At 47.3% G+C, this 25,079-nt stretch overlaps 1 protein-coding gene across 1 annotated transcript in view; it reads right to left on the bottom strand.

Moving 5' to 3' along the window:
• Positions 1-15,134, bottom strand: part of CPSF1 (cleavage and polyadenylation specific factor 1) — a 42,755-nt gene extending 27,621 nt beyond the window's left edge. The window contains exons 1-9 of the mRNA XM_028735991.2: positions 15,017-15,134; positions 12,161-12,317; positions 10,605-10,632; positions 8,886-9,019; positions 7,614-7,694; positions 5,143-5,294; positions 3,728-3,874; positions 2,492-2,631; positions 1,558-1,668 (exon numbers count right to left, since the gene is read on the bottom strand). Coding sequence (XP_028591824.2) covers positions 1,558-1,668; positions 2,492-2,631; positions 3,728-3,874; positions 5,143-5,294; positions 7,614-7,694; positions 8,886-9,019; positions 10,605-10,632; positions 12,161-12,304 — 937 coding nt within the window. The 5' untranslated portion in view covers positions 12,305-12,317; positions 15,017-15,134. The remainder of the gene's footprint in view (positions 1-1,557; positions 1,669-2,491; positions 2,632-3,727; positions 3,875-5,142; positions 5,295-7,613; positions 7,695-8,885; positions 9,020-10,604; positions 10,633-12,160; positions 12,318-15,016) is intronic.
• Between the last annotated feature and the right edge of the window lie 9,945 nt (positions 15,135-25,079).

The following is a 25,079-nucleotide window of genomic DNA, read 5'->3' as shown; positions in this document are numbered from 1 at the left end:
GGAAGTCATCAACAGAGCCCAAGGTAGCAGGACACAGGGGCAGGAGTGCTGCTGTCCCCTTTGGAAAGGTAGCCTGGTCTGAGCACTTTCCCTCATGCAGTCCTGCTTGGGGTTATAAGCGTCCCATCCACTTACCAGGTTTGCAACGCGAGTTCACAGCCTGCTAACTGGGGCAGAATTTCAGAAGCTGAAAGTGTCAGCTCTCCATGTACACACACTAGTACAGTCATACCTCGGGTTGAATGTGCTTCAGGTTGAGCGCTTTCGGGTTGCGCTCCGCGGCAACCCGGAAGTAATGGAGCGCGCTACTTCCGGGTTTTGCCACTCGCACATGCGCAGACGCTCAAAATGACGTCCTGCGCAAGCACGGAAGCGGCAAAACGCTACCCATGCACACACAGATGCGCCGTCGCGCCTTATGTTCTATTGAGGATGCAAACGGGGCTCTGGAACGGATCCTGTTCGCATCCCGAGGTACCACTGTACACATCTCTAGTCCTCATGATAAAGGGTTGCACTGGAAAGTTTGCAAAGTATGCCATGTGGTTCCTATCCCAACCCCTGACTCTCCAATAAAAGCAATGTTTTAAAACCTGCACCAGAAGTGACATAACAGGTAGTATTCTCTGTTGAACAGCATCTGGTTAAGGGCACGAGGTTAGGAGTTCGCTGCTCTCCTTTTCTGCCCACTCATGGGTACAGGAAAGTAAATCAGGTGGGGCAGGGAAAGGGTCCTATATAGAGCTAGCTGCTCAGTTTGACCCCATAAGGATCAGGAGCACAGTGGTCATACCTCCAGGGCCACCAGCAGCTTGCCAACATCCAATAACCTCTCTGGCAGGGAGCACCTATTATCAAATTCAGGTAGGTACACCAACTGCAAACTTTCCTGGAGAGGAATAGCTTAGCCACTGTGATTCATGTGTTGGTAACCTTGGGTTGCCATATTTCAAAAAGTGGGGGGGGGGCAGGTTGCAGAGTGGGGCAGGTGGAGGCACACATATTTACACCTGTGTTGAGTGAGCGCACTGGCTGCTGATCAGCTCCCAGGCCAAGTTCAAGGTCTTGCTGTTAACATATAAAGCCCTGAACAACTTGGGACCGGATGACCTTTGTGAAAGATCACCTGCTCCTGTGCAGACCTGTAAAGATCAGTAAGATCATCTGGGGGAGATTCTACTTGCAACACACAACCCTGCAGAATATTGTAGGGCAGTGACCCCAAAACAGGCCTTTTCCGCTGTTGCCCGACACTGAAAATCCCTTCCCTTTGCCATAGGCAGAGCAGCAGCCATCAGTTGCTTTAGATGTCTTATAAAGGCAAATCTTTTTGCCCAGACTTTCTCTGACCCTGATTTATGCCTATGAATTTCATGCATCACTGCTGTACTTGTTTTTGTATTTGTTTATACGCTTTTGTGTTGTTTTGTTGATTTTAGGTTGCATTTTTGTTTTAAGGTGTGTTGTTTTCATATTGCACATGTTGAGGGATCTTTAAAATATGAAGTGCTTTAGACCTTCTTTTTGATAGAAGGTAAGGAAAGCAGAGAGGCCTACTTAGCGGGAAGACGGTGGTGCCGTTGGTGAGGCTGTTGAGGGACACGCCGTAAGGCGGCACGCTCTGGTTCAGGTACAGCAATGAGTTCACCGCAAAGATCACAACTCCGCCTAGAGGAGGAAGGAAGGGGAGAGGAGAGTTAGGCCAAGACGGAGTTGTCACTCTTGAGCCGCAGGGTTCAAGCTGGTGGAACGTGAGCTTGTCTACGTTGTCCTCCGAGTAAGGGAGGCTGCTGCCTAGAACACACACCCTATCTGAAAAATATGCTAGACCCATCCAGTGCATTATCACCTACTCTGACTGGCAGAGGCTGTTCAAGGGTCTCAGGTGCGTGCCTTTTCCAAAGATCTCTTTTTAAGGGGAGATACTGGGACACGGGTGGCGCTGTGAGTTAAACCACAGAGCCTAGGACTTGCTGATCAGAAGGTCGGCGGTTCGAATCCCCATGACAGGGTGAGCTCCCGTTGCTCGGTCCCAGCTCCTGCCAACCTAGCAGTTCGAAAGCATGTCAAAGTGCAAGTAGATAAATAGGTACCACTCTGGCGGGAAGGTAAACGGCGTTTCCGTGCACTGCTCTGGTTCACCAGAAGCGGCTTAGTCATGCTGGCCACATGACCCGGAAGCTGTACGCCGGCTCCCTCGGCCAATAAAGCGAGATGAGCGCCGCAACCCCAGAGTCGGCCATGACTGGACCTAATGGTCAGGGGTCCCTTTACCTTTACTGGCAACTGAACTTGAGAGCTTACGTGCGTTATGGGCCTCCCCGCACTGTCTAACCACCTTTGCCACAATTTGGGATTTCCACTCAAAATGGAACACCCTCCCTCCCCCAAGATCTTCACAGCTTCTAGCCACCTTGTTCTCCCCACGCACAAGCCCCTGCGCCACCTCTCCCTCTCCACACAACAGCCAGGAAGAAACCGTTCCTCTCACCAATGGGCTTGGGTACCGCCAGGGCCTGGGTGCAGTCAAAGGGCAGGTTGCTGAGAGACCAGATGACGGGGTGGACCTTCTGCATGATGTTCAAGGAGATGGCCACAATGCTGCAGGTGTCCTGGCGCACAGCCACCCGCCTGAAGAGTGACAAGGAAAGAGCTCGGCTACTTGACATCGCTGTCCACATAGCCTATGCAAGTGGGGCAGGTGCGGTCAAGGTGAGCCGAAACTGGGGAAGGTGGTAGGAGGAGAGGAACAGACATTGGCAGCATCAGGTTCCAAGAGAATGAAGTGTCAGCAAGAAGTTTTGTAAGGAGGACTACAGTGGTACCTCGGGTTAAGTACTTAATTCGTTCCGGAGGTCCGTACTTAACCTGAAACTGTTCTTAAGCTGAAGCACCACTTTAGCTAATGTTCTCATCCTGAAGCAAAGTTCTTAACCTGAAGCACTATTTCTGGGTTAGTGGAGTCTGTAACCTGAAGCGTATGTAACCCGAGGTACCACTGTATTTGAAATATTGCAAGAAAGTCTATGAGGGGAATTATTAGTTAATGACAATTAAGAGTAATAGAGAAATTAAGAAAGGCAGAATAAGTGATAAAGAACGAAAAATGATCAGAAGTGTCGACGGAAGTCTAAAACATTGCATAAGACAAGACGTTATGTTATATGATTGTTGGAAATAAGACAAGAAGTTATGTTATATGATTGTTGGAAATGATATGTTAAAAAAACCCAATAAAAATGTATATGTAAAAAAAAGAATGAAGCGTCAGATGGCGCTTGGGAGGGAACAACATTGAAGGGGACAGAAGTGGAAGCAAAAGCCCCAGGTTTTGTCCCAGCATTGACATACCACGTCTGGCAAAGGGCACAGACTCCCTCCAACCACAGAGCTCATTTCCTAACACAACAGTGGGATTCATCCGTACTGAGACGGCTCTCCCTTGGCTATCTGCAGACTGAGTTTAGCTTTCCGAGGCAGACACAGAGGAGCACAGGAAGCTGCCACATACTGGTACCAAGTTATACCGTTGGTCTATCTAGCTCTGTAGTGTCTACACGGATTGGCAGCAGCTCTCCAGAATTTCAGGCTGGAGACCTTCTGCATGCAAGAAAGATGCTCCACCACTGAGCTGCAGGGCAAGTTCTGTTTTCTTGTGGGCTAGCTGGCCAGCACTTGTTCTGGGGCAAAGCTACCAACAGAGAGGGAGGAGGAAGGCAAGACATACCCAGGCCAGGTCTGGTTGGGCTCAAAGAGGATGAGTAGGGTGGGCTCATAGTAGCCATACAGGAACTGCATGTCGATGATGTTGAGCAGCTTCTCGTCTAGCTCCCGCACGTCAATGATGTAGCTGGGCAGAAAACTTGACTTCTGGCTGCAACAAGAGATATCGCCAAGAGTTCACAGGGGCCAAATACACCCCAGGGTTCCCAAGGCGCACGCTTGAGAAACTGTCACGAGCTCCACAAAGTACCCATTTCACAGATGAAACACTGGCAATGCGGCACTAATTATCGTATTTTTTGCTCCATAACACTCACTCCCCCCCCCCTAGAAAGTAAGGGGAAATGTCTGTGTGTGTTATGGAGCGAATGCCTACGGATGGCAGGGGGATCTGCTGCAGTCGTGAGCAGAGGATCCATGGTTCCCCTTCCTTCCCTCCTCCGTGGCTCGCTTTGCTCGCTTTGAAACAGCAAAAGCGGGAGAAGAGCCGCTGAGTGGGGAGAAGAGAGGGACAGAGAGCCTGGTTACAAAGCACGGATCCACATGGATCCTCAGGATTTTTGCACTGGGTCACCCCAAATTCACCATCAGATCACATAGCATGTCCATGGCTACAGCATGCACCAAAAAAATCTTGCAGCCACTGTTGCCTGGGGCCGCAGTGGTGCAAAAACGTGGTTACAAACATGGATCCACATGGATCCTCAGGATTTTTGCATTAGGCTATCCCAAACTCACCCTCAGATCACATGTCTGTGGCCACAGAATGAACCACAAAAATCATACACCCACTGTTTTGTTTAGAATATTTTTTTTCTTGTTTTCCACCTCTAAAAACTATGTGCGTGTTATGGTCGGGTGCGTGTTATCGAGCGAAAAATACGGTACTCTTGCTTTGAGCCCTTACTTGCAGTTTTCCGACCGTCCCGCCCTGCACTGCAGTCCCTTTCTCCTCTAAATGCCACCCTGTGAGGATACCCAGAGCTTACAGGGTTCACAGCTCAAGGGGAAATGACGTCCTGTCACTTGGGGTGTGTTCGCATCTTTGTTATGTGAACGTTTTTACTTTCTGTTATGGCTGCGACAGGAGAAGCATCATGTCTTCGCTCTCTCCTGGCTGAACTGTTTGTTTTCTGCTGTACGATAAAGCTTCGTAGAATCGAAGCTGTTGTACGAGAGTTTTACTGCCTAGCTGAGATTCCTTCCACACGGCCACACCGCTGCACAAGATACTCTGATGTAGCCGGGAGAAGCAGGTTGGCACTGTGGAAGTGGACTGGATGGCCCAACAGCCCTGCTGTTCACAGCTTTGACAGACTCTCAACGGAACACACCCATTCGGAGACCCTGATTATTTTAAATGCTACCTCAGTCGAGCATCGGTCGTTCTGGCCAGTGCAGAGCCAAGGCAGCCCTTACCCTTCTCCCATGACGCCTTCGTGCTCATCCGTCAGGGTCTCTCGGCGGAATGGCAGCACCACCAGCCTAGTGCCATAGATGAGCATCACCGCACAGCGCCCATCAGGGTCCACCCGCACTTTGGGGATGTGGACATTCTGCACAAAGCCATCCTGGGGGAGAGACAGAGAAGGCCATGAGTACCGGGCAACACAGAGGGAGGATGAGACCCTTCCTTTTCATCTGCTGTGCTCCCTTGGGTCTGGAATACACGGTGCCTCTCAACCCACGGAACTTACCCAAATGCATGGGTAGGCAAACTAAGGCCCGGGGGCTGGATCCAGCACAATTGCCTTCAAAATCCAGGCTGGACACGGTCCGGGAATCAACATGTCAGCCTGGTCTGAGCACTTTCCCTCATGCAGTCCGGCTTGGGGTTATAAGCGTCCCATCCACTTACCAGGTTTGCAACGCAAGTTCACAGCCTGCTAACTGGGGCAGAATTTCAGAAGCTGAAAGTGTCAGCTTTCCATGTACACACACTAGTACAGTCATACCTCAGGTTGAATGCGCTTCAGGTTGAGCGCTTTCGGGTTGCGCTCCGCGGCAACCCGGAAGTAACAGAGCATGTTACTTCCGGGTTTTGCCACTCGCACATGCGCAGACGCTCAAAATGACGTCCTGCGCATGCACGGAAGCGGCAAAATGCTACCCATGCACGCACAGATGCGCCGTCGCGTCTTATGTTCTATTGAGGATGTAAACGGGGCTCTGGAACGGATCCTGTTCGCATCCCGAGGTACCACTGTACACATCTCTAGTCCTCATGATAAAGGGTTGCACTGGAATGTTTGCAAAGTATGCCATGTGGTTCCTATCCCAACCCCTGCCTCTCCAATAAAAGCAATGTTTTAAAACCTGTTTAAAATGTTTTTAAGACCCGGGTGGATCCAGCACAATTGCCTTCAAAATCCAGGCCACACACGAATCAACATGTTTTTACATGTTTTTACATGAGTAGAATGTGTGCTTTTATTAAAAATGCATCTCTGGGTTATTTGTGGGGCATAGGAATTTGTTCATTCCCCCCCAAAAAATATAGTCGGGCTCCCCACAAGGTGTGAGGGACAGTGGACCGGCCCCCTGCTGAAAAAGTTTGCTGACCCCTACCCAAAGGCAACATGGGAGTCTGGATGAGCACAGAGTTGGAAGGGATTCAGGAAGGGAGAAGTCTTGGTTGTGTTCACTGACAAATGGAGAGCTGCTATCCAAAGTGAGGGGCTCCCCGCAAGGGAGGACAGCTGCAAAAGGCTGCCCGCTCCTAACTGAAAAAGCAAACAGGTCAAAATGGCTCTCTATTTCAGGCACTTGCTCACCTTTCCAATAGCTGCTGCTTTGAATGAATACTGAGATGAAGGTGAGATGGACAGGGAGACAGAGGGATACCAGCTCCATCTGGTGTGCAGGCTGAGACCCTCCCTGCCCAAAGACTGTCTCGCCAGAGCGGTGCATGCTCTAGTTATCTCCCACTTGGACTACTGCAATGCGCTCTATGTGGGGCTACCTTTGAAGGTGACCCGGAAACTACAACTAATCCAGAATGTGGCAGCTAGACTGGTGACTGGGAGCAGCCGCCAAGACCACATAACAGCAGTCTTGAAAGACCTACATTGGCTCGCAGTACGTTTCCGAGCACAAGTGTTGGTGCTGACCTTTAAAACCCTAAACGGCCTCCGCCCAGTATACCCAAAGGATTATCTCTACTCCCATCGTTCTGCCCGGACACTGAGGTCCAGTGCCAAGGGCCTTCTGGTGAGTCCCTCACTGGGAGAAGCAAAGTTACAGGGAACCAGGCAGAGGGCTTACTCGGTCGTGGTGCCCGCCCTGTGGAATGCCCTCCCATCAGATGTCAAAGAGATAAACAACTATCTGACATTTAGAAGACATCTGAAGGCAGCCCTGTTTAGGGAAGCTTTTAATGACTGATGTTTTAATGTATTTTTAATCTTTTGTTGGAAGCCACCCAGTGTGGCTAGGGAAACCCAGCCAGATGGGCGGGGTATAAATAATAAATAATTATCATCATCATCATCATCACACAGGAACTCCAGCAGCTGCCTTAAGAGTCTCAGGGGGTGCAAGAGATTTGACAATGTCCCTTGGCTATGGAAGAGAACAGGTAGCAGCTCCTCCCACAGCAGCTTTCAAAACTTAAACCACAAGCCTTAGTTCTAGTTACGGGTAGGTAGCTGTGTTGGTCTGCCATAGTCGAAACAAAAGAAAAAGTTTTCTTCCAGTAACACCTTAGAGACAAACTAAGTTTGTTATTGGTATGAGCTTTCGTGTGCTTCTTCAGATACCTGAAGAAGTGTGCTATCTGAAGAAGTGTGCATGCACACAAAAGCTCATACCAATAACAAACTTAGTTGGTCTCTAAGGCGCTACTAAAAGAAATTTTTTTTATTTTGTTTCGCAAGCCTTAGGATACCTACCCTCAGCTCTGGCTCCTCAAAGTAATGGAGGGAGAGAGTTTTCAGGTCGTGGGTGCCAGGATCATATTCCACCACGGAGAGCTAGGAGGCAGGAAAAAGGAAATTAGAGGCAATCTGCTAGTTTCATTTTTTTTCTTTAGCGGAAAATTGTAATAATCAACCTGACAGACAGTGAGGGCCAGGCTATAAATCTAACTAATTACCTCCCTCCCCTAATAAAGCTTGCATACATTTTCTCATGTGCCTATTCTCTTCTGATCTGCCTGCTGCAAGCCCATGTTTTCCAACCTAAAGGAGAACCCTGTGTAATCCAAGAGGTTTAAGGCAACTCACTCCTCAATTTGCATGGTTGCTCTTCAGTTCTTCCTGTTTCACAAAACAAAAACTCATTTAACTGCTGCAAGACACACAGTGCATCAAGGCAGCCTTCCCTAAACTGGTGCTGGCTGGGGATTATGGGAGCTGTAGTGGGAAACCAGCAGGCAGGATTCGAGCCCAAGAAACCTCCTCCTTGTGGCTTCCAGTACGTTTCCGAGCACAATTCAAAGTGTTGATGCTGACCTTGAAAGCCCTAAACGGCCTCAGTCCAGTATATCTGAAGGAGCGTCTCCACCCCCATTGTTCTGCCAGGACACTGAGGTCCAGCGCCGAGGGCCTTCTGGCGGTTCCCTCACTGCGAGAAGCCAAGTTACAGGGAACCAGGCAGAGGGCCTTCTCGGTAGTGGCGCCTTCCCTGTGGAACACCCTCCCACCAAATGTCAAAGAGAATAACAACTACCAGGCTTTTAGAAGACATCTGAAGGCAGCCCTGTTTCAGGAAGCTTTTAATGTTTGATGTATTATAGTATTTTAATATTCTTTTGGAAGCCGCCCAGAGTGGCTGGGGAGGCCCAGCCAGATGGGTGGGGTATAAATAATAAATTATTATTATTATTATTCCAGCAACTGGTATTCAGAAGCATTTTCTCCCCACGAGGGTCCAGAAAGTTGTCTGGAAAGGGACTTGGCTTCCATTCAGCCTAAGAACTCCAGGGCTATTTTGTTCAGCCTCATGCCAGACAAAATTGCCACCCAGGAGGCGTGCCATAAGCCGTCAACTGCAAGTCAAGGGGCCAGGGGCCCTTAGGAAAGGCTCCGAGGGCCTCCAACTTATACCCCACTACCTATCGAAACCCTCCACCACCTCCAAGATGTGAAGCTCCCCAAGCAGGGTGCCTTGAGGCTCCTGCGCCCTCTGCATCTCACGGCCCCCCACCCAAGCTGACCCCTTACCTTGGCATCCTTGAAGCTGAGCAGGAGGGCATCTCGCTTGGCTCCCGCGAGCTGCACGCTGGCCATGGACATGACATTACCAAAGAAGGAGAAGGCTGCCACCAGCTCCAGTTTCTCCTTGTGACCTTTCCCTTCTGCGCAAGACAGCAAGCGGAGGCGCATTAGGCTCTGAGGCCCTTGCTGCACACAGAGCCCCTTCCCACAACCCATTTTTCTGTGCCTGAAAGAAGCCTCCAAAACCTTTCAGCCTGCATCCTGCCCCCAGGTGAACTCAGCCCGTGGACGTTACCAAGACCAGTGAAAGGACCACCTAAATGTTCTGCTTTAGGTGAAGGGGAGAGGACCTGTTCCCAGCAAGTCTTTACATTAGGCCTGCCTACATAAGCACTGAGAAGATGGGCTTAACATGGAAAGCCAACCTCAGCATGTTTCAACGCTGGTGGCCAGGTGGCTGTGCTGTTTCTCTTCAGTCCCTGACTGCAGAAAAAACAGCAAACATATGAAAAACAATAATTAGACAACTGTCAACGTGGGTGGCGCTGTGGGTTAAACCACAGAGCCTAGGGCTTGCCGATCAGAAGGTCGGCGGTTCGAATCCCCGTGACAGGGTGAGCTCCCGTTGCTCGGTCCCTGCTCCTGCCAACCTAGCAGTTCGAAAGCACGTCAAAGTGCAAGTAGATAAATAGGCACCGCTCCGGCGGGAAGGTAAACGGCGTTTCCGTGCGCTGCTCTGGTTCACCAGAAGCGGCTTAGTCATGCTGGCCACATGACCCGGAAGCTGTACGCCGGCTCCTTCAGCCAATAAAGTGAGATGAGCGCCACAACCCCAGTTGGTTGCGACTGGACCTAATGGTCAGGGGTCCCTTTACCTTTACTCAGCAATTACTCCAGACTTCCTGAACCTGGCGCTGTGCAGATGTTTTGGATTACAGCTCCCATCAACCCCAGTCAGCTTGGACAGGTTTGATGGGTGTTGCATTCCAAAACATCTGGAGGGCACCAGGTTGGGTAAGGCTGGCATACTCTGAGAAGCAGCCTCTTTGCAAGGCCTCATGCGGAGAGATCTTTCCCAAACCTGCTGCACCAAAATCATCTTGGCACATGCGTGTGCTCCACCCTTAAGAGCTAGGGTACATGAGCTGGGTAGGCATTTGCGAAGAAGTGTGCAGGTCCAGGATCAATGGCTGCTTGGAGGGCTGCCTAGATGTAGCTCTCGTTTCAGCAGAGACCATTCTTGGGGCCCCAGAGAATTGGCACCAGAAGCAACCAAGCACTTACGGCCCCAAGACAGCACCTGGGAGAGCCTGCCGGGCAAGAAAATCAGAGCCCACTATAAGAATATAATAACAACCTGCTGGCTCAGGCCAGCAGTCCATCTAGTGCAGCAACCTGTTCTCACAGTGGCCAACAAGATGCCCTTATGGGAAACCCACAAGCAAGATTCAAGCACAAGATCGCTCTCCCCGCCTTCTGTGGTTCCCAGAAACGGGTATAAAATCATGCCTGCCCAGTGATTTGAACCCTGGGCCCTCAGTGTGCTGCTCTCCCAGCTGAGCTACCCATGGGGGCTGCAGAAGCAGTTTCCTTCAAGCAGCCTTCTTCCAAGGCAACCTCTGAATACAGGCTTTCTGGTTCCACAGCTCCTTTGCAGAGTCTTCCCCCCACCCCGCGCCCTCAATGCCTGCACACTGCAGCCCCAGCTCCCCACACCCCACTCACCGGAGATCCTGTCATTCTTGGTCGAGGTCTAGAAGAGAAGCAAAGGAGCACCGTCAGTCCTGCAGCATCAATGCAGGCGCACTGCACCAGCTGCACAGTCTGGCTGAGGAGGCCAGCACCTCCCGTCTCTCTGGGGCAGCGTGCCAATGCATTGCTCAAAGCTGCATTAAGGCTCCAGAGAGAAAGCAAAGAATGGCAAATCTGGGCATCACCTATGCATTGCTTTCCCTTCCACCCCCAGAACTGCACAACCCTAGGATGCAGCCCAGAACCATAATGCACCCCATAACCGCACCAACCCAAATCATTCCATGGCTCTCAGACTGTGTCAGGTTTCTCCAACCCAACTCCCCAGTTGACGCTACCCATTTCTAACATTTCAGCTGTCTTTCGGGCCTCTTTGGCTCTGGATGAAACACCCATCCTAGGGAGCAGGGCCAGGGTTTTCCAGGCCTCCCTGCTGCAAAGGCTGCCACAGTCAGTTCCTTCTATCTTCTAAAAAAGAGCAGGTCAGCAAATCTGCCCTGCTGGGCCACCATCACTCTTTCTCTGCAAAAGGAGCGTTAATTCCAGGCCGGCTCAAAAGAACAAGAGCTCCAGGGAATCTACTTGAGTGCTGGAAGCAATTGCACAAAAGGCACCCACGCCAGGACCACCATCTGGCACGAGAAGAGTAGAGGGGCAGGATGCGGGGTTTGTGCAGCTTTGCAAATTGGCCCACAAAAGTTAATAGCCTGCAAAAAAAGGCGGGGAGGGGGAGCTCCAATGCTCACTATGCAGTCTCTGCTGCACTTGGTGCAGAGGACGGTTTGAACGCTCCGCACATCTGCCAGCCCACACACAAGTCTATGTATCTGCCTGCATGTAGTTTCTTGTTGCTTTAGGTGACGAGGTGGGTGCTTAACGACAAGGCTGTGTTTGTGAGAGAGATTGGAAGCGGGGAGAGAGGGACGGCCAGTTCCAGTCCTTACAGGCACTTTCCATCCTAACGCAGTTCAGCGAGGGCTGCGAGGCCACATCCGTGCTTGGGTCGGGTGGGGGTAGAAATCAGTTTTCAGGGATGCCAGTAAGGGGAAGTTGCCTCATCCAAATTCAGCATTATCACTGAACAGGAGAAATTCTGCGGGGCATATGCCCTTGGGAAGCTGGAGGCAAAACTCAGAGATGTGCCCTGAACTAAAGAGTGAGAAACTTCTGGCCCACAGGCCAATCTTGGCCTGTCGGGGGGGTTCCAATGCCATTTCCTCCTAACCATGCCTACCTGACAATCAGCTAATGTCCCTGGGCGGGGGCTGCATCCTGTTTAAGCCTGGCTCTCCAACACTGCTGAGCCAGGCCTCTCCCCATTTTACAAGACCACTTGTCTGAGGCAGGGCTATATACTCAGGTTCAGGTGCTCCACAATTTTACATTGTGGGAAAGAACTCTTTTGTTGTTGCCAAACCCACTGCCTGTTTTCAGGAGATGCACACCCACCACAAAAGTGAAAGGCCATGGTTCCCTTCCTCCTGGATCCCTCCAACACACATCACCCCCAAGCAGGCGGTCCACCGTACCTCAGAGTCATGGTTGAGCCTGTACACATACAGCTGAGAGGTCCCTGCCACCACCAAGTTGCGCTCGGCGTTGGAGAAGAAGTTACAGTACATGGAAAACTCCAGCCCAGTGGGAGGGTGCGCCTGCTTGTACACGGCATACATCTCCGCAGGCTCCCTGCAGAAAGGCACAACTCAGTGTGGGGAAAGCGGCTAGCAGGCCAGGACACAAGCCCACAGCAGGACCCGACCCTGAGAGATGTCAGCCTATCTGCCAACTAGCTGTAGCCAAAGGAGGGGACTCTGCAGCTACGTTACCTGCAATAGATCACAACTTGGGATCAGTTTACCTACAAGATCACCTTACCCCATATGGGCCCAATCAACTACTTCAACCTGAGTAACTGGCAATATTACAGGTGCCACATAATACTCCTTCCACATTGCGAGAAATCAATCTTTTAGGGCAGTAGAACATACACTTTGGAACTCCCTGCCAATTGACATCAGGCAGGCGCCTTCCGTGTAATCTTTAAAGTGCTTGCTAAAAACATTTTAATTCAGACAAGCCTACTCAGACATGTAGAAGAACACCGGTGTGTGTTTTAATCTGTTTTTAGTTTATTGCTGATTTTACCTTCTGAATGTTTCAAACAGTTGTTTTTAAAGGTAATTTTCTTGTTTTTTTCTCTTAGCAAACCACTTTGAGGATTCTTTTTTTTAAAAAAAACACAATCAAGCAGAATACGGATTTTATGAAATAAAATGAAGTTGGGAGATGAAGGTCCTTCAAGGCACCCAGAGTCCCGGACCTCAACTGGATGCCAAAGATGGCCAATGTGGTGCTCTCCAGATACCACTCGACTCCAACTCCCATCAGCCCCAGCCAACGTGGCAAAAGGTCAGGGATGGTGGGAGTTGTAGTACAGTAACAACTGGAGGGGGTCACATGAGCTACTCCCAGGAGACACTTCGCTCACCCTGATATCCACACATTGGACTTGATTGACAGCTGTCTTTGGGGTAGTGCTATATTCATCGGAACTGACAGATAAGCTTAAAGCAATATGGCTAGAACAATTAATCCCTCATAGACATGGCCCAGCAGTGTATTGCAGGGATGGGAAACCTGTGGCACTCCAAATGTTGGACCTCAACTTCCATCATCCCAGACCATTGTCCCTGATAGCTGGGGCTGATGAGAGCTGGGGTCCAACAACACCTGAGAGACCACCAATCCTCTGAAGAGACCAGAATAGTTGGGGGGGGAAGCATTTTTGGGTAACCCAGGCAACTCTGATCTTTGATCCACCCAAGATTTCTCCCTGGTACCGGTTTGAATTAATCAAATAACGCTTTTTGTTTGACAGTTAGTTTTAGTTACGTTAATTTTTCGGTTTTATCGTTGTGCGTTTTCCTTTTCTTCTTTTCCCCTCTCTCTTCTTATTTCCTTTATATAATATACATCTATTCTAGATTTCTTGACAATTTGATTTATTTATACTGTAATAATGCTCTTAAGTCTAGAAATATCTAATATAAGATTAGTTTGGTTTTTGTTTGGTTTTTGTATGTAATGCTTGTTTAATAAAATATTTTGTAAAAATCATATACAGTGGTACCTCTGGATGCGAATGGGATCCATTCCGGAGCCCCATTCGCATCCTGAAGTGAACACAACCCGCGTCTGTGGGTTGCGATTTGCCGCTTCCGTGCGTGCGTGTGATATCATTTTGAGAGTCTGCACATGTGGCGAAACCCGGAAGTTACGTGCGCCATTACTTCTGGGTCGCCACGGAGCGCAACCCAAAAATGCTCAACCTGAAGCTACTTCTACCCGAAGTATGACTGTGTGTGTGTGTGTGTGTATATATATATATATGACATATATTTTATATATATGATACATATTTAATAAAATATTTTTTAAAAAATCATATATGATAGAGATATGTGCATGAAATATATGACATATATTTGATATGTTTGTTTAGTCGTGTCTGACTCTTTGTGTCCCCATGGACAAGAACACACCAGGCACTCCTGTCTTCCACTATACAGGGGTACCGCGGGTTAAGTACTTAATTCGTTCCGGAGGTCCATTCTTAACCTGAAACTGTTCTTAACCTGAAGCACCACTTTAGCTAATGGGGCCTCCAACTGCTGCCACAGCACAATTTCTGTTCTCATCCTGAAGCAAAGTTCTTAACCTGAAGCACTATTTCTGCGTTAGTGGAGTCTGTAACCTGAAGCGTATGTAATGTGAGGTACCACTATATATATATATATATATATATATACGATATATGACATATATTTGATATATGATACATATTTAATAAAATATTTTTAAAAAATCATATATGATAGAGATATGTGTATGAAACATATGACATATATTTGATTTGTTGGCTTAGTCGTTTAGGTGTGTCTGATTCTTCATGACCCCATGGACAAGAACACGCCAGGTACTCCTGTCTTCCACTATATTTGATATATATATATATATATATGTGATATATATTTAATAAAATATATTTTTGAAATCATATATATATATATTATATAAAATACATGATAAATATATGCATATGATACAGATGATCTCATATATGGCATATATTTGATATACACAGTATATGATATATATTGAGGGGGGAGGGAGGGCAGAGCCCTGAGGCCTTGCTCTGGGGCCTTGCTCTGGGCGAGGGGGCCCCGTTCACTGGAGCCGCTCCTGCAGGGGCCCAAAGGCGCCCTCGAGGGCCACCCGCCCCGGGGCTCCTCGGAGGGCCGGTTTCCCGGGACGGACCGGCTCCCCTTCCCCCTCCCCCCCTCAGCTTCTCCCCCCCCCCCCGCCATCCCGGGCCCCGGCCTTACCTCCCCCGCCCTCAACTCCCCCTCAGCCGGCGGGGTGCGCAGGCATAACCGGTCCGGGAGGAAACCGCTCCCGCCGGAACCTTCGGCCCATTCGCGAGGGCGGAAGGCGGAACCGGACTCCTGATTGGCGGGGAGGGGAATGAGCGGCAAGCCGGAGGTCCAATGGCAAGGGTCTCGTCGAGCGGGACGTAACGATAGACCTGGGAAAGGGTAGAAGTGCCGCGCGGGGTTTAGCTTGTGAGGCAGGCAGAGGGGTTTGGGGGGCAAATGGAAGAAGCCTTGTCCTGGGTGGGATGTGGGGAGGGAGGAGGGGAAAGGGAAAGAAAGAAGCAAGGGGGGGAATGGAGAGAGGGAGAAGAGAGAGGGCAGAAGCAGAGAAGAAAGGGGTAAATACATAAAGGGGGATGATTATTATTTTTTAATTATTATTATTATTTATTATTATTATTATTATTATTATTATTATTATTATTATTATTATGTTATTATTTATTATGTTATTATTTATTATGTTATTATTTATTACATTATTATTTATATTATTATTGTTATTATTATTATTATTATTATTACATTATTATTATTATTATTAAAGGTAAAGGTACCCCTGCCCGTACGGGCCAGTCTTGACAGACTCTAGGGTTGTGCGCCCATCTCACTCAAGAGGCCGGGAGCCAGCGCTGTCCGGAGACACTTCCGGGTCACGTGGCCAGCGTGACAAGCTGCATCTGGCGAGCCAGCGCAGCACACGGAACGCCGTTTACCTTCCCGCTGGTAAGTGCTCCCTATTTATCTACTTGCACCCGGGGGTGCTTTCGAACTGCTAGGTTGGCAGGCCCTGGGACCAAGCGACAGGAGTGCACCCCACCGCGGGGATTCGAACCGCCGACCTTTCAATCGGCAAGCCCTAGGCGCTGAGGCTTTTACCCACAGCGCCACCCGCGTCCCTATTATTATTATTACATTATTGTTATTTATTATTACATTATTATTATTATTATTATTATTATTATTATATTATTTTTTTTTAAATATTTTTTATTGTGTTTCTTTTCATAATTTTGTGGATTCCAAACAATACAGAATAAATCAAATACAAGAAACAATTTTCTAATTTTTTTTTAACAAAAGAAAAAAAGAAAAAAGAAACCATTGTGCTTCCCCACACCTTCCGGATCTGCATTCTTTGTAACAATAATATCAGCAATTTGTTACCTTATTTCAAACCTTGTTACCACTTTCAATTATTATGTATCCGTATTCAATATATTATGTCTCGAATTTGATACCTTTGAAATAAACATAATATGTTTGGTTCACTTTATCTTCTTTTCTCTTTTATCACTTATTTTGCCATTTGCTTAATCATATTTGCTAAAGCATAACATTTCCAATAACATGCACTATCTTAAGGTTCATACAACTTATAATATTTTTGCAAATAGTCTTTAAATTTTTTCCAGTCCACCTCAACCGATTCCTCATCCAAATCTCGGATTCTGCCGGTCATTTCAGCTAATTCCATGTAGTCCATCAACTGCGTCTGCCATTCCTCCAACGTGGGTAAATCTTGTGTCTTCCAGTTCTTTGCGATGAGTATTCTTGCTGCTGTACTGGCATACATAAACAACGTTCTGTCTTTCTTTAACACTTTCTGGTCCACCATGCCCAGCAGGAAGGCCTCTGGTTTCTTAGGGAAGGTATACCTAAATACCTTTTTCAATTCATTATAAATCATTTCCCAGAAAGCCTTCACTTTTGGGCAGGTCCACCAGAGATGAAAGAATGTCCCTTCTGCCTCCTTACATTTCCAACATTTATTATCAGACAGGTGATATATCTTAGCTAGCTTGACTGGGGTCATGTACCACCGGTATATCATTTTCATAATATTTTCTTTCAGGGCACTACATGCCGTGAATTTTATTCCGGTGTTCCATAACCTTTCCCAGTCTTCAAACATAATGTTATGTCCAACATCCTGTGCCCATTTTATCATGGCAGATTTAACTGTCTCATCCTGTGTATTCCATTTAAGCAGCAAGTTATACATTCTCGATAATATCTTAGTTTTTGGTTCTAGCAGTTCTGTCTCCAAATTCGATTTTTCCACTTGGAAACCAACTTTTTTATCCATTTTAAAAACCTCTTGAATTTGAGCAATTATTATTAAAATTTTAAGGTCTCATCTATATAATAAGGGACACGGGTGGCGCTGTGGGTTAAACCACAGAGCCTTGGGCTTGCCGATCAGAAGGTTGCGGTTCGAATCCCCGCGACAGGGTGAGCTCCCATTGCTCGGTCCCTGCTCCTGCCAACCTAGCAGTTCCAAAGCACGTCAAAGTGCAAGTAGATAAATAGGTGGGAAGGTAAATGGCATTTCCATGCGCTGCTCTGGTTCGCCAGAAGCGGCTTAGTCCTGCTGGCCACATGACCCAGAAGCTGTATGCCGGCTCCCTCGGCCAGTAAAGCGAGATGAGCGCCACAACCCCAGAGTCGGTCACGACTGGACCAAATGGTCAGGGGTCCCTTTACCTTTATATATAATAAGTGTTCATAAATGTACCAAGCGAACACGTACATAAATATATAAACCACATGTCTGGAGCAGCACAGGAAGACTGTCCTGAAACCATTTTGACTCCCAAACTGATCAAATGTTTCTCTGCAAGGAGGGAGGGGGTGGGGGAACCTTCCCATTGTCTCAGTAATTAAGTGATTACCATCTCAAAGGAATGGCCAGAAAACCAATAAAGGCAATCAGATAAGGCATTATCAGATAACCTGGCAGACAGGAAAAACAACAACATTCAAATTTCTTTTGTATACCGCCTTTTCTGAGATGTAGGTATGATCTATCTGGAAGGTGGTCTTGGGCTACACCCCTTCTGTGATGTATGTATGAGGTTTCTGGGGGTGGTCTCGGACTCCAGGGAGGGCAATTTAAAATGTCTATAAAAGGGCAGGCACACCTTTGTTCTGTTGCAACAGTTCAATAAAGATCAGGCTTACTGGCTGCTTTGCTTCTCAATATTCTCTGGTTAGCCTCTGTTCTTTACTCCTGCCGATGGAGAACCTACAAAGGACTCTATAAGGGCTCTTGTGTCCCCCATAGTGGAAATAAGGGCAGATTTTGTTTACAACATTATTTAATCAATACAGGACATAGCATTTTACACTGATATACACTAGTGGCCAAAACTGAGGAAACCTTTTGGAAAAAGTGTATTTCCAAGGATTGATGGCTCATAACACCACTACATTCTTCATAAAATTATTTTTCCATTGATAAATACCGTATTTTTCGCTCTGTAGGACGCACTTTTTCCCCTCCAAAAATTAAGGGGAAATGTGTGTGCGTCCTATGGAGCAAATGCAGGCTCCCTGGCTTCAGCGATAGCAATGCGAAGCCTCCGAAGCGCAAAGGGAGCGTGTTGCTTTCGCTGAAGCCTGGAGAGCGAGGGGTCGGTGCGCACTGACCCCTCTCGCTCTCCAGGCTTCAGGGATAGCCACCTAAAGCCTTTGGAGCGCAGCGGGACCTCGCGCTGTGTTCCAAAGGCTTCGGGTTCCTTTTGCTGAAGCCAGGAGAGCAAGACTCTCCTGGCTTCAGCAGAGAGGGAGAGCTGCGCAGCGCCCCTTCAGCCAAGCGGGAGGAGAAATGGAAGGGGCTCCGTTTCTCCTGCCGCTTCGCTGAAGGGGCGCTGAGCAGAGAGGGGGAGAATTTTATTGTTCTCCCCCTCTAAAACAAGGTGCGTCCTATGGTCGGGTGCGTCCTATAGAGCAAAAAATACGGTAATTTTATGGTAGTACTAAAAAAAAAAAGTGTTTCTCCAAAAGGTTGCCACAGTTTTGTCCACTAGTGTAAGCAGGGCTTTTCCTTCAGCCAGAACTCACCTCCAGCAACTCTCAGGTGGGAGCCAGGGCCAGTCTAAGAGAACGAGGGAAGTGTTCGTGGTGCGTTCTGGCACCTCTTTTTCTACAAAAGGTAGCACTGGGTATAAGGGACAATCCTGTATCATACAGGGCAAGTGGCATTCCAGGTGGCGCTGTGGGTTAAACCATAAAGCCTAGGACTTGCCGATCAGAAGGTCGGCGGTTCGAATCCCCCCGACGGGGTGAGCTCCCGTTGCTCAGTCCCTGCTCCTGCCAACCTAGCAGTTTGAAAGCACGTCAAACTGCAAGTAGATAAATAGTTACCACTCCAGCGGGAAGGTAAACGCCGGCTCCCTCAGCCAATAAAGCGAGATGAGCGCCGCAACCCCAGAGTCGGCCACGACTGGACCTAATGGTCAGGGGTCCCTTTACTTTTACCTTATGATTGTAAGTTGTTATAAATTGTTTTCAATATTGTGTTTTAATGCTGTAACCTGGCCTGGGACCTTAGGGTGAAGGGCAGGGGAACACAAAAACAGTGATTTGATGACAATGGCGTTCTTACGGAATGCTAATCTTGTACCAAGGACTTGTCTGGACAGGTTTGCCAAGGTTAAACTAGTGTAACCCCTGTCTACCCCTCCCCTTTTGTGACATGTCAGTGATGTAGCAATGATGCTGTATGAACTGTATTCTGGGATATGGTGGGAAAGATTTAGAAGTCCTTGTCACCCCATCCTGGGGGTTTAAAATTCCTCTTTGAACCTGTTGCGCAATAAACTTTGGTCTACAGCTATTTGTTGGTGGATGGACTCCATCCTTTATTCTGCAGGGACCTGTGGGCTCAACCCGACGAGCTGAGTGACTGAGCAGCCTCACACCTAGATTTTTCCATAACAGGCGTGTACACACCCCTTGCAGTTGGAAATGAGTTGTGTGTCTCTCATTTTAGCCTCTAGGCTTGAGGTCCATCATAAATATCCGCCCAGAGGTTTATTCTCTAGCACCCTCTGCTCTGCAGCTGCAAGCTCTTTCCCCGATCCAAACGTGCATTGCAAGGCAAGGGATGAGAAACGCTTAAAACCCACAGATTTTTATTTACCATTGACAAGACAGGAAACAGTAGATTCCACACAAAGGAGCTACATCGGTCACCCATCGGTCTACCGCAGCCTGCGTGACGGTTGCAGTGCTCAGGGTCAGGGCAGAGAGATCCCTACATCTGGATTCTGGACAGCACCTTATGGATTTGGGGGCAGAAAGGCGGCACGGCTCCCAGATAAAACTCTTCGGAAAGAAGATGATGTTGAGAAGGAGAAAAGGGAGGGTTTGGCTGGGCTTCTTCGCTGGACTCCAGGCATCAGATTTGCAGCAGCAAGGGGTAAGGACCAGAGTGCCACAGAGTACGTGTGGAGTCCTTGCCGCTGAATTATCTACAGCCCAACCTCAGACATATTGGAAGGGGGAGAGGCAGGTCTTCCAATCAAAAGGCACATCTTCCAGCTCGATTTGAGATCCAGCAGATGAGTTTTCGAAGGAAGGCGAGAAAGGGATGACGCTTTCCTTCACCCAAAGGGCAAACAGTTGGGCCGGCTCCTCAAATGTGAGATAGAAATTGAGCCATAGAACGACTGAGGAATTCGGCAGCAAGAATATTATTGGCACAAAAATGGAAGCAAGAAGAATTACCGACGAAAGAAGAACGGCAAATGAAATTAATGGACTATGCAGAATTAGATAAATGAACAGGAAGGATTCGAAACCTGCGGGATCAGAGATTCTTAGAAGACTGGAGTAAAGACTTGAATTATTTGAAAAGCAATTGTAATAAACAGATTACGCTAGTAGGACTGCAAGAAATTCTGTAAGGAGGATTATGTGAAATATTGCAAGGAAGACTATGAAGAGAATTATTAGTTAATGATAATTAAATGTAATAGAGAAACTAAGAAATGCAGAACAAGTGATAAAGAACGGAAAATCTTCAGAGGTTGTTGACGGAAGTCTAAAATATTGTATAAGATGTTATGTTAAATGACTGTTGGAAATGATATATTAAAAAATTAATAAAATTTAAATTAATAATTAATAAAAATTAATAAATTAATAAAAGTGTGTGTGTGTGTGTGTGTGTGTGTGTGTGTGTATATATATATATATATATATATATATATATATATATATATATTTGCTTTCGTAGATTTATATATATATATATATATATATATATATATATATATATATATATATATGCAGGTTTTGGTGTCCTCGGGTGTCTTCCCGTGTAAAAGTTGGGGTGTCTAGGCGACGTTTCGACGAGGTCTCACTCGTCATCTTCAGGCTGGTGCTTTCGGCTTCTTGTTACTGGAACAGAGCAGGATCTCAGTGTTTGAGTTCCTATAAATACTGTTGAGGAGGTGTGGCCTCTAATGTTCTTGGGCAGAGAGGAAGTTCCCAGGCTAGTGTGCCTTTTCTTCTTTTGTTTCTTAATTACTTGAGGGATATCTTGAGTGATTTCTTGAGTTGTATCCTGAGTACCACTTAGGTGGGTCATTAGGTGTGGATTAGTTGCTAAAGCCTTTGTGTCTTGACCTCTTGAACTTTGTGAAGAGTTTTTCTGCAAGATGGTTGTACTGGGAAGATGGTTGTACTACACAAGTGCCCATTAATGAAGCCTTGACAGCCATTCAAAACAAATACAATCCCCCCGAATACATCTTGGACCTGACCAAGCACTGCCTAACCAACACGTACTTCATCCACAATGGACAAAGATACAAACAGATAGAAGGAGCACCTATGGGATCACCCCTCTCACCGGTCATCGCAAACCTGTACATGGAACACTTTGAAACCAATGCCTTAGACAAGTCAGAACACAAACCCAAACTTTGGCTCAGATATGTTGACGACACCTTTGTAATTTGGCCACACGGGAAGGAAAAACTGGATAGCTTCCTCACACATCTCAACAGCCTACACCCCAAAATACAATTCACTATGGAAATAGAAGCCAACAACCAACTTCCCTTCCTTGACGTCCTAATCTACAAAAAACCTGATGGCTCCCTAGGACACACTATCTACCGAAAAAAACACACACCAACCGCTACTTACATGCACAATCACACCACCACCCTGCACAAATAAACTCCGTAGCCAAGACTCTCATCTCCAGAACCAAACGCCTGGCTGACAAAAACCACTTGACAACTGAGTTACAGAATCTCTCAAATGTGTTAATTGCCAATGGATACCAGCAAAACAGGGTTACGAAGCTAATCCAAAAAGAAACACCCCCCAAAAACCAAGACACAGGAGAAAACAATGGCATGGCCCTCCTTCCTTATATCAAGGGCACTACAGATAAAATTAGCAAAATCCTCCATAAACACAATATCAAAACAGCCTTTTGCACCAACCAAAAAATAGCCAATATCCTCAGAAACCCCAAGGATAAAATCCAGTTGGAAAACCAAGGGATCTATGAAATACCCTGCAAAGTCTGCCCAGCCACGTACATTGGACAAACTAACAGACGAATAAATGCACGTATCGCAGAACACAAGAATGCCGTCAAAAAAGAAGAAAAAACTTCCTCTCTTTTCCAACACATGAAAGAAACAGGACACGAAATTAATTTTGCAGATTCCAAATTGCTCTTTAACATGGAACATCACCACAAGAGAATAATCATGGAAGCCATCGAGATAGAGAAACACCCTCACAACATGAACAAGCGTGACGACACATCCCGCTTGCCAGACATCTGGAAATTAGCCCTCCCCACAAAAACTGACACCAGAGCCAGAGGCACACAGAACGCCATCACCAATCAACCACACCAGACCCAAACCCAGACCCTCTCCACAGATGAATTACAGATACCATCCAGTAGCCAAACCATGGTGGCACCTCCGGATGCTGCACCCCCCTGCAATCCCTACACAGATCTGGCTGGCACAGACCACAAAACCACAGCTCGCCCCTATACACGAAGCCAAGCCAGAGCACAACAAAATGCAGTACAACCATCTTCCCAGAAAAACTCTTCACAAAGTTCAAGAGGTCAAGACACAAAGGCTTTAGCAACTAATCCACACCTAATGACCCACCTAAGTGGTACTCAGGATACAACTCAAGAAATCACTCAAGATATCCCTCAAGTAATTAAGAAACAAAAGAAGAAAAGGCACACTAGCCTGGGAACTTCCTCTCTGCCCAAGAACATTAGAGGCCACACCTCCTCAACAGTATTTATAGGAACTCAAACACTGAGATCCTGCTCTGTTCCAGTAACAAGAAGCCGAAAGCACCAGCCTGAAGATGACGAGTGAGACCTCGTCGAAACGTCGCCTAGACACCCCAACTTTTACACGGGAAGACACCCGAGGACACCAAAACCTGCATTCCTGTACCCGTGAAAATCTACGAAAGCAAATATATATATATATATATATATATATATATATATGCAGGTTTTGGTGTCCTCGGGTGTCTTCCCGTGTAAAAGTTGGGGTGTCTAGGCGACGTTTCGACGAGGTCTCACTCGTCATCTTCAGGCTGGTGCTTTCGGCTTCTTGTTACTGGAACAGAGCAGGATCTCAGTGTTTGAGTTCCTATAAATACTGTTGTTCTGGGCAGAGAGGAAGTTCCCAGGCTAGTGTGCCTTTTCTTCTTTTGTTCCTTAATTAATTGAGGGATATCTTGAGTGATTTCTTGAGTGATATCCTGAGTACCACTTAGGTGGGTCATTAGGTGTGGATTAGTTGCTAAAGCCTTTGTGTCTTGACCTCTTGAACTTTGTGAAGAGTTTTTCTGAGAAGATGGCTGTACTGCACTTAGTTGTGCTCTGGCTTGGCTTCGTGTATAGGGGCGAGCTGTGGTTTTGTGGCCTGTGCCAGCCAGATCTGTGTAGGGATTGCAGGGGGGTGCAGCATCCGGAGGTGCCACCATGGTTTGGCTACTGGATGGTATTTGTAATTCATCTGTGGAGAGGGTCTGGGTTTGGGTCTGGTGTGGTTGATTGGTGATGGCGTTCTGTGTGCCTCTGGATCTGGTGTCAGTTTTTGTGGGGAGGGCTAATTTCCAGATGTCTGGCAAGCGGGATGTGTCGTCACGCTTGTTCATGTTGTGAGGGTGTTTCTCTATCTCGATGGCTTCCATGATTATTCTCTTGTGGTGATGTTCCATGTTAAAGAGCAATTTGGAATCTGCAAAATTAATTTCGTGTCCTGTTTCTTTCATGTGTTGGAAAAGAGAGGAAGTTTTTTCTTCTTTTTTGACGGCATTCTTGTGTTCTGCGATACGTGCATTTATTCGTCTGTTTGTTTGTCCAATGTACGTGGCTGGGCAGACTTTGCAGGGTATTTCATAGACCCCTTGGTTTTCCAACTGGATTTTATCCTTGGGGTTTCTGAGGATATTGGCTATTTTTTGGTTGGTGCAAAAGAAAACAATGGCATGGCCCTCCTTCCTTATATCAAGGGCACTACAGATAAAATTAGCAAAATCCTCCATAAACACAATATCAAAACAGCCTTTTGCACATTGGACAAACAAACAGACGAATAAATGCACGTATCGCAGAACACAAGAATGCCGTCAAAAAAGAAGAAAAAACTTCCTCTCTTTTCCAACACATGAAAGAAACAGGACACGAAATTAATTTTGCAGATTCCAAATTGCTCTTTAACATGGAACATCACCACAAGAGAATAATCATGGAAGCCATCGAGATAGAGAAACACCCTCACAACATGAACAAGCGTGACGACACATCCCGCTTGCCAGACATCTGGAAATTAGCCCTCCCCACAAAAACTGACACCAGATCCAGAGGCACACAGAACGCCATCACCAATCAACCACACCAGACCCAAACCCAGACCCTCTCCACAGATGAATTACAAATACCATCCAGTAGCCAAACCATGGTGGCACCTCCGGATGCTGCACCCCCCTGCAATCCCTACACAGATCTGGCTGGCACAGGCCACAAAACCACAGCTCGCCCCTATACACGAAGCCAAGCCAGAGCACAACTAAGTGCAGTACAGCCATCTTCTCAGAAAAACTCTTCACAAAGTTCAAGAGGTCAAGACACAAAGGCTTTAGCAACTAATCCACACCTAATGACCCACCTAAGTGGTACTCAGGATATCACTCAAGAAATCACTCAAGATATCCC

The sequence above is a fragment of the Podarcis muralis genome, chromosome 8 (assembly GCF_964188315.1).
Source record: "Podarcis muralis chromosome 8, rPodMur119.hap1.1, whole genome shotgun sequence".
Classification (NCBI taxonomy): Eukaryota; Metazoa; Chordata; class Lepidosauria; order Squamata; family Lacertidae; genus Podarcis; species Podarcis muralis.
The sequence above is the reverse complement of the archived record's forward strand: the minus strand, read 5'-3'. Positions and strand labels throughout refer to the sequence as shown.